The following is a 13,165-nucleotide window of genomic DNA, read 5'->3' as shown; positions in this document are numbered from 1 at the left end:
GAATAGGAGTTAATAAATAATAATTGATCAACACTTAATAATTCGAAGTTTTATTTATTTTCTCTCACAACTTTCGATCCATTTGATATTTCAAACACTCAATAATTCGTAATATTTTAAGAGTCCCTCGAGTTTCGAATTAACGAGAGTCGACTGTATGTCCCTCTGAGAACATTACTTGGTCCACAAGACCAATAAGCTTTCCCCGTTGTAAGTTCTATAATCCCACATGACGCATATTTTCGTTTTTGGACGCAAAAGTTAGTTTATTTATTTTCGTTCAGTTTGCAACTTAGCAAATAACCTATACCTATACCGTACCGAGCTGTACTATTTGATTGTCTTATAGATTAGTTTATTTTCAATAAAAACCTTTATTCTTCGCAACAATAACAAGTTTTTTCAAAAGAAATAAATATTACTTAGAAATATGTATATGGTAATTCCATATAAGTTTGGGTGTGTATATACCTATGTTTGAGTTTTGTTTAAAATAATTGTAATTAGTTAATCTTATGATTGTGAGCTGAGAAAGCATACTAAACTAAAATTATTAGTGTTGTTAGACTTACATTGCAGTTTTCGTTGTTCAATTCTCCCATTGCATTACCAATAAATTTCTTTGGATCAAACTCTGAACAACTTGACATTACATCTATTATTTCTGTACTACAAGTTGACATATTTAACAGTTCTCTCTCCGAGTCGTCATTGAAACTATCTGTAGAATGTCTTAACTGAAATTCTTTATTCACAAAGGAATCGTTTAGTTCACTCGTGTCAAGACCACTTAAGTCGGCTGGAGAATCCCGAAGAGCATTTACAGTATCGTCATTATTTTCATCTTCCACATTGCTCATTCTTGATTGTTTCCTGCTGTACATCCTGTTAACGTAGTAGTTTAAAGTATTTTCGTATTTGTTTAAAATAATGCTTTGAACTATAAAACCATCAGATGGTTCAACTTGTGATCTACGTAGTAGAGCAGCTTTACCCATTATGGGTTGTTTATGTCTAACTTCATACGGCTCATGATAAAACAATGAATCTGTCGACTTTTTGCTTAAGGTGGATTGGTTTGATAGATCATTCTCTATATAATTACAGTCATAATCAATACTTGATACGGTTAATGTAGAAACCTTATGATTTTTATTATTTAAGCAGTCCATACCAATCGACTTCTTTCTTAAATTTTCTCTCTTGGAATTCTTATTGTTGAGAATATTATCTTTGTTAAGTGACACGTACTGGATATTGTTAAGTAAGGTTTCCTTAAGTGGAGTTAGTTCAGAAATCATTGAGCACTTTTGAAGTTCAGTCATCATACCAATGGACTACACCTGAAATGAAAAAAGCAATTTGTAACAATATAGTGGTACAATGGTAAGGACGTTAATTTACTCGTCACAACAGAAATGATCTGCATAAAAAATTATGTATGATGCAATAAGCTACCTTAGGACTGGGTTACATACTAAAAGCATTTAGACCCATAAGTGTGGCTTTTATATCCAAACCTGGCAAAATCGAATAGAAAAAAGTTTAGTCCCTGAACACGATAAGTTTTACATCATTATATATCATAAATTATTTATAATAATATGGCGGTAAAACCAACAATTACAGACTAATAAAGGTACGCTACCGAAGCTCTTTGGGACCAAGTGGACCGGCCTCTTCTTCTTTGAGTACCGTGCCCAAATTTTTGGCGTGGGTAGCTTCCATGACAATTTGCCGATATTGTTCTCGATCTTGCGTGACATGTAATCATAATTCATCTGCTGATAAACCAGTTCATTGACGAACGTTTTGGAGCCATGAATATTTCTTCCTACCAATTCCTCTTTTTCCATCTATTTTTCCATTGAGTACTCACTGCAGTATCCTGTATCGGCTACCTCTCATTATATGCCACAGATATTCAAGTTTTCTCTTTTTTATCATCTTTATCAAATCACCTTCGCCTTGACCTACTCTGTTTAAAACTTCTGTGTTTCAAATGCGTTAAACCCATGATATTCTGTTGATGTGTGGTCATTCTCTTATATGATCACACACTTGCCACAGGACTAGCCTCCTTTACACATAATTATGAGTGGGACATGAGAATGGGATGTTATAGATAGCCAGCAACGTAACGGTTAGATCAGGATATCGTAACATCATAAATGAAATTAGGGATACCGAATAGATGGTGATTTCTGACCACATGATACCCAGATAAAGGCCTAAAGTACTTTTCCGAGTGGACATTTGTCCCCAAGAAGGATGTGGCAGGGGAAACATTGACTGCAGGGTTATACCTGTTACACAGACGGGTCTAAATAGGGAAGGGTCGAATGTAGGAATATTTAGTAGTGATGAAATATTAAACATTCCTATTCCACCAGGAGAATATACCTCTGTATTTCAGGGAGACAGTTTTGTAATCTTACAGTGGGGAATGCCGAAATGAACTCAAAATGTGGAGGAACAAAACAGTCCTACTGGTATGGGTTTCAGGTCACCGGGAATATACGGCAATACAGAATACTTCAGTCCAGGGCTGGTCGTGGGTGTGCCAAAAAGCATAGTCCGCGACCGAAAGAAGGCCCGAATCCGAAGGCAACATAATATACCTCTCACTGGAAAAACACACCTCGTCAAACACATCACAAAATGTAGGATTGGGCTGACATGTGCTAATACGATTGAAGTACTGCGGAAATCAAGCAAGAATCAGATCAAGAGTCATATAAGGCTTCCTTACTGAACATGAGCCAATCAAGAAACACCTGAATAGAAGGGGGCTGTTTCATGGAGACTTTATAACTGCAGACTCTGTAGCACCTGGACCTGAATAGTCAACCATTTTTTGTATTGGGAGTTATTAGATCGCAGACAGCAAATATTTCGCTAGACTACCGAGTGGCTACAAAAACGTAACATTACGGTACCCACCCTCTTAGATATGTATTGTATATGCTAGTACACAAGATGTACGGTAAGTCAACTGACTGAAGTACAACCTGTTTACAACAGACGGCTTCATGGAAAAAAATATACGCCTGAGACTTAACCTAAAACAAAAATGAACGAAAACATGCCAGGATAATTTGGGAGAAATACTCTTGTACGTGGAAAAAGTCTTCGCAGAAGCAGTAGCAGACTCTAATGAGGGTATTAAAGTAGACGGCATATCTATTAACAACATAAATGCTATGGAAAAGACTAAGTTTTCACTCTAATGGCACATAACATATCCCACCAGAATGAAAACAATGGGAACCTTCTCTGGTTACACCTCCGAGGCTTCTACAATTTGCAAGCCATACGGATGCTGAGACTAAGGAAGATGAGGGAATTCTACAATTTACAATTCACGTCACATCTGCTCAGCGCGGTAAAATTCCAACGAGACTGGTTCCCTTCATACTCCACACAGAGTAAATGTAAATCAAAAATGAATAACCATTTTCAATTTCGTTGTAAAACGAAAATACAGCCGAACCATATTCCAGTCCAATCAGAGAGTGCTGCAAGCACCTCTACCGGTTTCGAAACTTATTAGTCTCTCATCAGGAGGCACATATGCTGCCCTCCCTGATCCAACCAAAACAAACCCCAGCGTGCAGTCCCGAATTGCAACGAACGAAATGGCATAGATGCCCTAGCGGCAACTGCTAGCAAAAGACTAAGTTTTCACTCTAATGGCACATTACATATCCCACCAGAATGAAAACAATGGGAACCTTCTCTGGTTACACCTCCGAGGCTTCTACAATTTGCAAGCCATACGGATGCTGAGACTAAGGAAGATGAGGGAATTCTACAATTTACAATTCACGTCACATCTGCTCAGCGCGGTAAAATTCCAACGAGACTGGTTCCCTTCATACTCCACACAGAGTAAATGTAAATCAAAAATGAATAACCATTTTCAATTTCGTTGCAAAACGAAAATACAGCCGAACCATATTCCAGTCCAATCAGAGAGTGCTGCAAGCACCTCTACCGGTTTCGAAACTTATTAGTCTCTCATCAGGAGGCACATATGCTGCCCTCCCTGATCCATCCAAAACAAACCCCAGCGTGCAGTCCCGAATTGCAACGAACGAAATGGCATAGATGCCCTAGCGGCAACTGCTAGCAAAAGACTAAGTTTTCACTCTAATGGCACATAACATATCCCACCAGAATGAAAACAATGGGAACCTTCTCTGGTTACACCTCCGAGGCTTCTACAATTTGCAAGCCATACGGATGCTGAGACTAAGGAAGATGAGGGAATTCTACAATTTACAATTCACGTCACATCTGCTCAGCGCGGTAAAATTCCAACGAGACTGGTTCCCTTCATACTCCACACAGAGTAAATGTAAATCAAAAATGAATAACCATTTTCAATTTCGTTGCAAAACGAAAATACAGCCGAACCATATTCCAGTCCAATCAGAGAGTGCTGCAAGCACCTCTACCGGTTTCGAAACTTATTAGTCTCTCATCAGGAGGCACATATGCTGCCCTCCCTGATCCAAGTTTGGGTGTTTGTCTCGTTGGAATTTTACCGCGCTGATCCAAGTTTGGTTGTTTGTCAAACCAGTCTCGTTGGAATTTTACCGCGCTGAGCAGATGTGACGTGAATTGTAAATTGTAGAATTCCCTCATCTTCCTTAGTCTCAGCATCCGTATGGCTTGCAAATTGTAGAAGCCTCGGAGGTGTAACCAGAGAAGGTTCCCATTGTTTTCATTCTGGTGGGATGTTATGTGCCATTAGAGTGAAAACTTAGTCTTTTGCTAGCAGTTGCCGCTAGAACATCTATGCCATTTCGTTCGTTGCAATTCGGGACTGCACGCTGGGGTTTGTTTTGGTTGGATCAGGGAGGGCAGCATATGTGCCTCCTGATGAGAGACTAATAAGTTTCGAAACCGGTAGAGGTGCTTTCAGCACTCTCTGATTGGACTGGAATATGGTTCGGCTGTATTTTCGTTTTGCAACGAAATTGAAAATGGTTATTCATTTTTGATAAATGCTATGATTTAATTTTTGCAAATGAAGCTCTGGATTTGAAAATAAATATCAAGAAGACAAAAATAATGATTATAGGTAGCCAACCAGTCAGCCAGGTAGTTACCTAAACGCCAAGATATATCTAGCTAAAGAAGAAATCGAACAAGTCAAGCAGTTTAAATACTTGGGTTGTCTGCTAAACGAGAGTTGAGCAAATCTTCGTAAATGTCTCACTGATCGCCAGTTAAATTTGTATGGTATGGAAGCATAGACGTTAAATGCCAGAGTCATTAACAAACTAGAAGTTTTTTTAAATGTGGAGCCTGCGCAGAATGCTTAGAATATCATGAAAGGACAGAGTCAGAAATGAAGAAGTGTTATAAGAATAGCGGGTTTCCAGGATAGGGAACTTTTTGATTATGTAAAAAGTAAGAAGACTGCATACTTAGCGCACATATTACGAGAATAACTATACACTTTTTCAGCAACTGATACTCGAAGAAAAGATAGAGAGTAAGAGAGGTCTAGGACGTAAAAAGATGTCATGACTGCATAATATTCGCCAATGGTCAGGAATCCATAGTTACGAAATGCTTCGCAATGATTCTAAAAACAGAGTTATTTAATCCTGACTATCTAACATCTCACCTGACAAGACAATGTATGGTGGACGCCTACGCAGAAATGCACGGCACCTTATGCGGGCGGATGAATCAAAAGGATTCAACCAGAAATGGCATAGAAAAGCGATGGATAGGTAGATTTAAGAAAAATTCAAGGGGAATCTATTAGTAGACAATGGCATTTGGCACTAAAAACGCCGGAATAAATCGATTTTTGAAGTTATACTTCTTTAGGCGCGTTGAGAGTAAATTTATATGTGCGAGAAATCATCAAAATCTTGGTACCCGGCGCAGCTTAAACGTTATACGTCCTCTGATTGGGTAATTACAATGGCCTGTCGACAATTGTTCAATATGTCGGTTATTTTATTAATACGTCAATGGTTATGGGTAAACAAATTGTATGAAGTATATTAGTATTTATTGTTGTGAGGACAGGCACAAAAAGCAAGTTTATAATTGTAGTGACTTTTTAAACAGTTTTTAAAAGCAACAGGGACGTAATTTTAAATGTTTCAGTATTGTAATAAAAGATTAGGACCTACATACCTATTTGGAAAATGTAGGTACCTATAGTAGGTAATGCTTTGATTTACATAATTTGATTACCAATACAATTTCTACCAATCTTCATATCTAATAAATGGCTTTAGTAGTCTATAATTTGTTATATTTTAATATTTTAATTCCGCAAGAATCAAACTTATTTAATTAAACTAAGAGAATAAGCAACTGTCAAAAATTAGAACGTTTAGTTGCTATATCTTTCCACATCATTCAAATATCTCGCTAGCTAAGTTCTGCGTGCTGTGAGTTTAAAATCTAACAACCTTATTGACGCAGCTGCGCGCAGGTTCAATGTCCAATGCAAATTTTTATTTTTTTAATTTTGTTTCATATATTTTATGATTATAAGTATATTTATTTTATTTTTGTTCAGAAAATACGTATTTAGTTAAAATTTTTGTCAACAATTATTGTTCAGAAATAATTTCTTTGTTTCATTTTTCAATGTGTTTGCGTGTGTTTTATTTTTTTAATTTTTGGTATTGTTTTAATAAAAATTTTTGGAAAGTAGTGAGTATTAAGATTATTTTATTATTTAAATAAAATGTAAATAATCTGTTTAAAGTATATTGATTTCGTTGAAATCATATAATAGAAGTATAACTTCTTACGTGCGTACAAAGTACACACACATTCTTTTTTAAATACAGCACCTAGCGACTTACAACTTTTTGCATCTTGTTCAGGATAGCGTCAGGAAAAAAAGTCTACAATATAAAAATGGGTAAAAATGCATAATTGCATTTTAAAGCGTATAACAATTCATAAGTGCATAAACATATGAAAACCAGTATATTAAGGGCGATATTTTGTTACTGGGGGTTTTTTGGGGTCACTTAATACGAATACGTAACCAGAACTGACCCGTGATGCACCTGGTGTCCAGGGTTACTGCTGAGACACGTCATCTGGAGTTTCGAGAATGTTTGGCGCTAAATTAATGCAAACAGATTACTAGGGGATTTTTGGAATCACCTAACACGAATACGTCATCAGAACCGACCTCAGGAGCACCTGATACCTAGGGTCACTGCTGAGGCACGTGATCTTTTGAAGTTTCCAGGGTTTTTAGAACTACATGGAAACAAACAGATTACTCGGGGGGTTTTAGGGTGGCTCATGGGATGACGAATATGACATGAAAACCGACCCTCTGAGCATCTAGTGCCCAGGGTGACTGATACGCACACCATCTAGAACTTGGAGGGTTATCGGTTTTCGGAGGTCGGATCTGATGGCGTATTCTTATTCACTAACCCCAAAACCCCCGATTAATCTATTTGCATCAATTTAGTGCCAAAAAGCCTCGAAAAATCCAGAAGATAACTTGCATATTAGTCACCCTGGGTACTAGGTGCTCCGAGGATTCGTTGTGATGTCATATACGAGTTCAGCAACCCCAAAAACTACCGAGTAATCTGTTTGTATAAATTTAGTGCCGAAAACCTTCGAAGCTCCAGAAGATGACGTGCCTCAGCAGTGACCCCGGCCCCGGGGCATATTTACAGATGCTAGCGTGTGTTGGCACCGGGGTGTTGAAATCAGTTAGGTTTTGGAAAAGCAGTACATTTGCAAATACTAATAAATTTGGGGACACCAGTGTAGAAACCAGCGAGCTTTTGTAGTAGCTATACATGCACAAATGCTAACGGCTATTGACACTGATTATAAATACCTACTTACTTTTGTGAAAAAATATTTAAGTGATTTAGGTATTAATAAACAATTAAACGTTGTTGGGATATTATAATTATATGTATTAAGACAAAAGAACAACATAAAAAAATAATATTAGGGTAATGAGCAGATCTATGCCATTTAGCGTTATGTTGGTTCGGTGTTATGTTTACCATCAGATTTCTAGTTCTTTTTTTCCTTTTGCTGCCTCGGTTTTGGACGGACGTATAGATTGAATCCTACGATATCCGCAAGACAATTCTTCACGATGTTTTCTTCTGTTGACAGCAGTTGGTTGAACCTTAATTTTCGATTTTCTTTAGTTTATTGTTAAATAGCCTTAGCATTTTCTTCATGTGACTGCCTTGATTGGAAGTAATTATGTTTCTCATGTTTTCTATGCTTTTCTCGAAATTATTCATTTCTTCTTTACAATGTTCGTTATTAGAAGGATCTTTTAGAAAATTTTTAACAGAAAAATGCATGTTTGTGTCGAAGAAACTTTTATTGGATGTGATTAATTTCGTTTATTAACTAATTTTTTATACTCATTTATGTAAACTGTATAACCTACAGTGTGGCAAAGCTAAATGGAATACATTTATTATTTTTTATACTCATTTATGTAAACTGTATAACCTACAGTGTGGCAAAGCTAAATGGAATACATTTATTATTTCGTGAATGAGCGATTTTAGAAATAAATTCCGAAACAGGTCGATTTTAATTTTTAAATTAAGATTTTATGGCATGTATATCATACTAGTGACGTCATCTGTCGGGCCGTGATGACGTAATCGATGACCCGTGTTGAGCTGCCCCCCCCCCCCCCACTTGCAAAAATTAAAAAACAAATAGCCCTGATTTATGAGCTATTTATGAGCTCTCATATTCCGCAAACTAAAAATTTTGAGCTCGTTCCACTGAGCAGGAATTTAATACCCTAGTGGGGGGGGCTGAGTCAGTCCCCCCCACTACTTTTTTTTTTTATTAACTCCCAGTATATTTACAATCTGTCACATATATAATATTGAAGGACAATAAGTAAATGGTCGGATATTTACATTGGACATGTAGGAAATATTTCCAGTGAATTATTTCCTTTACATAATTAACCTATTTATTTAAAACCGTTATTTGTTTGTTATTCTGAGTACACTTAGTTAAACCTGCTTATCAGGTCCGTTGGTTTAAATTTTTTTAAGCGGCGCACCTCACCTACTGTGTTAAATAGATCACTCGCGAGGGGGTTCACATGCGTATTTGCTCTATCCCGATATTTTTCACTATGTCGTTTTATTTCACTTTTGATGGTGGGGATTTCCAAGTCTCTTTCTATTGCTGTATTTGGCACGTACCAAGGGGCATTGACTATTATTCTTAAAACCTTATTTTGGAACCTTTGAAGTATTTCTAAGTTTGAATTTGACGCTGTGCCCCATAGCTGGATTCCATATGTCCAGATTGGTTTTAGAATTGATTTATATACAAGTATTTTGTTTTGAATGGTCAGTTTTGATTTCCTGCCGATAATCCAGTATAGTTGCTGCAGTCTAAGTCCTAGTTGTTTTCGCTTGTTGAATATATGTGTTCGCCATGTGAGGCGTTTGTCTAGGTGCATGCCTAAGTATTTCACACTATCAGCTTGTGCTAATTGGCTGTTATTTAGTTTCACTGGTGGACACTGATCTCTTTTCATCGTGAAAGTAACGTGAATTGATTTGGATCCATTCGCTTTTATTTTCCACTTTTTTAGCCATACTCCTATTTTGTTCAAGTTTGTTTGTAGGTTTCTTGTAGCTCCTGCAGGATTGTGATGGGAGGCTAGTATTGCTGTATCATCAGCAAATGTTGATACTGTTGTTTGTTCTGTAGTGGGAATGTCTGCCGTGTACAATAAATATAATATTGGGCCCAAGGTACTACCCTGTGGTACTCCAGATTCTATGTGGTAGATGTTAGTATATTCAGACTGCTGTTTTACTAAGAAAAATCTGTTAGTTAGGTATGATTTTAATAATGGATAGAAGTTGTGAGGTAAACCTTTTTTTATTTTATACAATAGTCCAGGATGCCACACCTTATCAAAAGCTTGGCTAATATCTATGAATGCGGCTGAACAATACCTTTTCTTTTCTAAGTCATTGCTAATTTGTTTAACGACTCTGTGGACTTGTTCTATTGTGCCATGTTTTGCTCTAAAGCCGAACTGATGATCTGGTATGAGCTTTTTTTCCGTTAATATTGGCTGCATTCGCTTGAGTAGAAGTTTCTCAAATATTTTTGATAAGATTGGCAAGAGACTGATGGGTCTGTACGAGCATATTTCATTAGGGTTTTTACCTGGTTTGGGAAGCATTATTATTTCTGCTACTTTCCACTGATTTGGAAAGTAGCTCAGCCTTAGCATTGCGTTAAAAATTTGTAGTAATGCTGTGATTCCTTTTCTAGTGAGTTTTTGCACTATAATGCCGGTTATTAGGTCATAGCCCGGTGATTTTTTTGGTTTAATTTGGTGTACAATTACATCTCTTATTTCCTTGTATTTAAAGTTGCTTATGGGCTGTTCCATTTGGAGAGGTGACTCCAGGTAGTTTTGTATGTCGTCCATGTCTTCTTGTGTACTCTCTACTTCATTTGGTTTAAACACATTTGATAGGTGAAGTGCAAATGCATTGGCCTTTTCTTTGTCGTTTCTGGCCCATTTCCCCTGTTGATCTTTTATAGGGGGAATATGTTGTTGTGGCCTGTTCAATTTTCTTGTTGCTCTCCAGAGTGAGTAGTCTGTTGCTTCCGTTGGCGTTAGGTTTTCAAGATATGCCTGAACCGAGTCATTTTTCATCGTTAACAGAAGTTTTTTTAGGTCCTTACTTGCTTTATTGAGGTTTTTCTTATTTGCTGCTGTCCTTGTTTGCTGCCATTTCTTGCGTAGTCTTCTCTTTTCAGCAATTTGGTATTTTATTATGATTGGGTTTTCGTCGATTTTATCACTGTCTTTTTGTATCGGGGTTGCAACCCAACCCGCAGTTTGAATGGAAGTTGTTAGTTTTTTTAATGCTACTTCTATATCCTCGGTTGTTTTAAGAGGAATTTTAAGATCTATACATGCATCCACCCGTTCCTGAAAGGTGTCCCAATTTGTTTTATGATTGCATACTATAGGTTTTTTTGGTCGCCCTACTATTCCCTCAAACATGGTTAAGAGTATTGGTGAATGATCAGATGACAGATCAAAGCTGGACTGTATTTTGAGTTGTTTAGTATTAATGCCTTTTGTTACGAAAAAATCTATGGCATCTGGTGTTTTCTGTGAATCACTGGGCCAGTATGTAGGTTCTCCTGTGGCGAAGTGCTTTAAGTTACTGTGATTTATAGTTTGAAGTAATTCTCTACCTTTCGTAGTTATTAGTCTGGAGCCCCAGGCTTTGTGTTTGGCATTATAGTCTCCTCCTGCTATGAATCTGTTTCCAAGCGTTTCGAAGAATTTAGAGTATTCTTGTTTTTTATTGTTATGTTTTGGAGGACAATAGACTGCAGAAACTTTTAGAATACCGCTTCCAGTATTTAGAGCAACTGTTGTTGCTTGCAGGTGATCTTTCGCATAGTTTGTTTCTTCGTTGTGGTTTATATTGCTGCGAATTATAATTGCAGTTCCACCATGGGCTGCTCCATCTGGGTGATTTGTTTGGTAGATATTATATTTTGCGATTTTCATATAAGACTTTTTAGTAAAATGCGTCTCTGCTATTAACATGATGTCTATTTTGTTTTCTTTGAGAAACGTCTTTATTTCTTCTGCATGTTGTGATTAGGTCCTTCATCATTCCTTTTAACTCGATTATATCGTTTTGCTGTGGAGGTATCATTTGTAATGGTATCTGAGTTTGAGTATTACTTACTTGCTGTATTTGTTGCTGCTGTTGTCCCACTGTTGCTTGAGCATATGATATTCCAGGTCTGATGTTTGATTGGTTCTCTCCATTGGTCTTTTCTCGTAGCTTCGGGTAAAGTTGTTGTTGTAACTGTTTGTGCACTACACAACCCCTGTAGTTAGCGGGATGGTTTTCTAAGCAATTCGCGCACTTCACTGTGTTGTCTCTTGTTTTCCGGAGGCACTCTGCTGTATTATGTGGACCCGCGCACTTCACACACTTATGATTTCGCTGACAGAAGTTTTTTGTGTGACCGTATTGTTGGCATCTCGTGCACTGGGGTATTATCCGTTTCTTGCGAGGTGGTTCAATTATAACACTGCAGTTCATGAGCTCTTTTATTTCATAAATGGTTTTATTGTTGTCCTTGGGTTTCAAGTCCACAAAAAATAGTGGCAAAGGTTTTTTTGTACGACTTTGGAGAACGTTGTGTATATTTACAGTTTCGTGTCCTAATGCCATTAAAATCGTTTTGATTTTTTCCATGTCAGTGGAATGATGCAGATTTTTTAACACGACTCTGTAGGTTTTATCAGTTTTCGGCTTATACGTGTAGAACTGGGTTTGTTTTTCTTCCAGGGCTTTTATAATTTTAGTGTAGGCTTCACCTACTTTAGGTTGTACTCTGACTTTCTCTTGTCCAAGCGTTTTGATGAGATACTGCTCTTTAACGATCTCTTCTAGAAGTGATATTAATGGATTTATGTCAGCTACACCGTCTATATAAATTGGTGGAGGTTTTGGTTCTTTTTGGTCGTTTTTAGCTTCGTGTTCCTCTTCTTCTTGTTCTTTTGGTAAATTTTCAAATATATTTGTTTGTTTGTTTGTTCCTAACCAGTAGTCATCCAATTTGGTTTGTTTTGAGTGCTTTTGGATATCATCGGGACTGCGTATTCTTTTCTGATAGGTTACTGTTTTCCATTCATTTGGCGCTTGTGGTTGTTGTTGTGGTAACAACGTTGTTTGCACAATGTTTTGGTTTATGTTGGGTTCGTTTCCACCGATCTGCATGTATGGTGGTGCTGTTTGTTGTATCATTTGAAGTGGTGTTGGTTGATATCCAGGTAACGGTTGACTATTGTACATTTGACTATTTTGGTACATTTGTCCGTTTTGATCTAAGAACATTGCTGGGTTTGGTTGGGATAGTGGTATCCCTGTATAATTGTAATTGAAGTTACTAGCCATCGTTATAAATTAGAATTATCATTTTGCCCATATCTCCCCTACTAATACATATATTTGTAGTACTGGTTTCGTACTGGATAATTACTTCAACATTTATCACAACACAACACTTTTTGTTTAAATACAAAACATCGCACCGGTTGTATTTCAGTTTTCTAATGTCAAATTAATTACCATACGATAAT

General features: G+C 37.1%; 1 protein-coding gene across 3 annotated transcripts in view; it reads right to left on the bottom strand.

Annotated features, from left to right (window-relative positions):
* LOC126884048 (anillin-like) overlaps positions 1-13,165 on the bottom strand; it is a 95,881-nt gene that overhangs the window by 36,856 nt on the left and 45,860 nt on the right. For all 3 annotated transcript variants that reach the window (XM_050649837.1, XM_050649836.1, XM_050649838.1), the window contains exon 2: positions 573-1,343. In XM_050649837.1, the coding sequence (XP_050505794.1) occupies positions 573-1,328 (756 nt within the window). In that variant the 5' untranslated portion in view covers positions 1,329-1,343. The remainder of the gene's footprint in view (positions 1-572; positions 1,344-13,165) is intronic.

Source organism: Diabrotica virgifera, chromosome 4 (genome assembly GCF_917563875.1).
Source record: "Diabrotica virgifera virgifera chromosome 4, PGI_DIABVI_V3a".
In the NCBI taxonomy this organism is placed as follows: domain Eukaryota; kingdom Metazoa; phylum Arthropoda; class Insecta; order Coleoptera; family Chrysomelidae; genus Diabrotica; species Diabrotica virgifera.
Note: the sequence above shows the minus strand (reverse complement) of the source record. Positions and strands in the feature narration are given on the sequence as shown.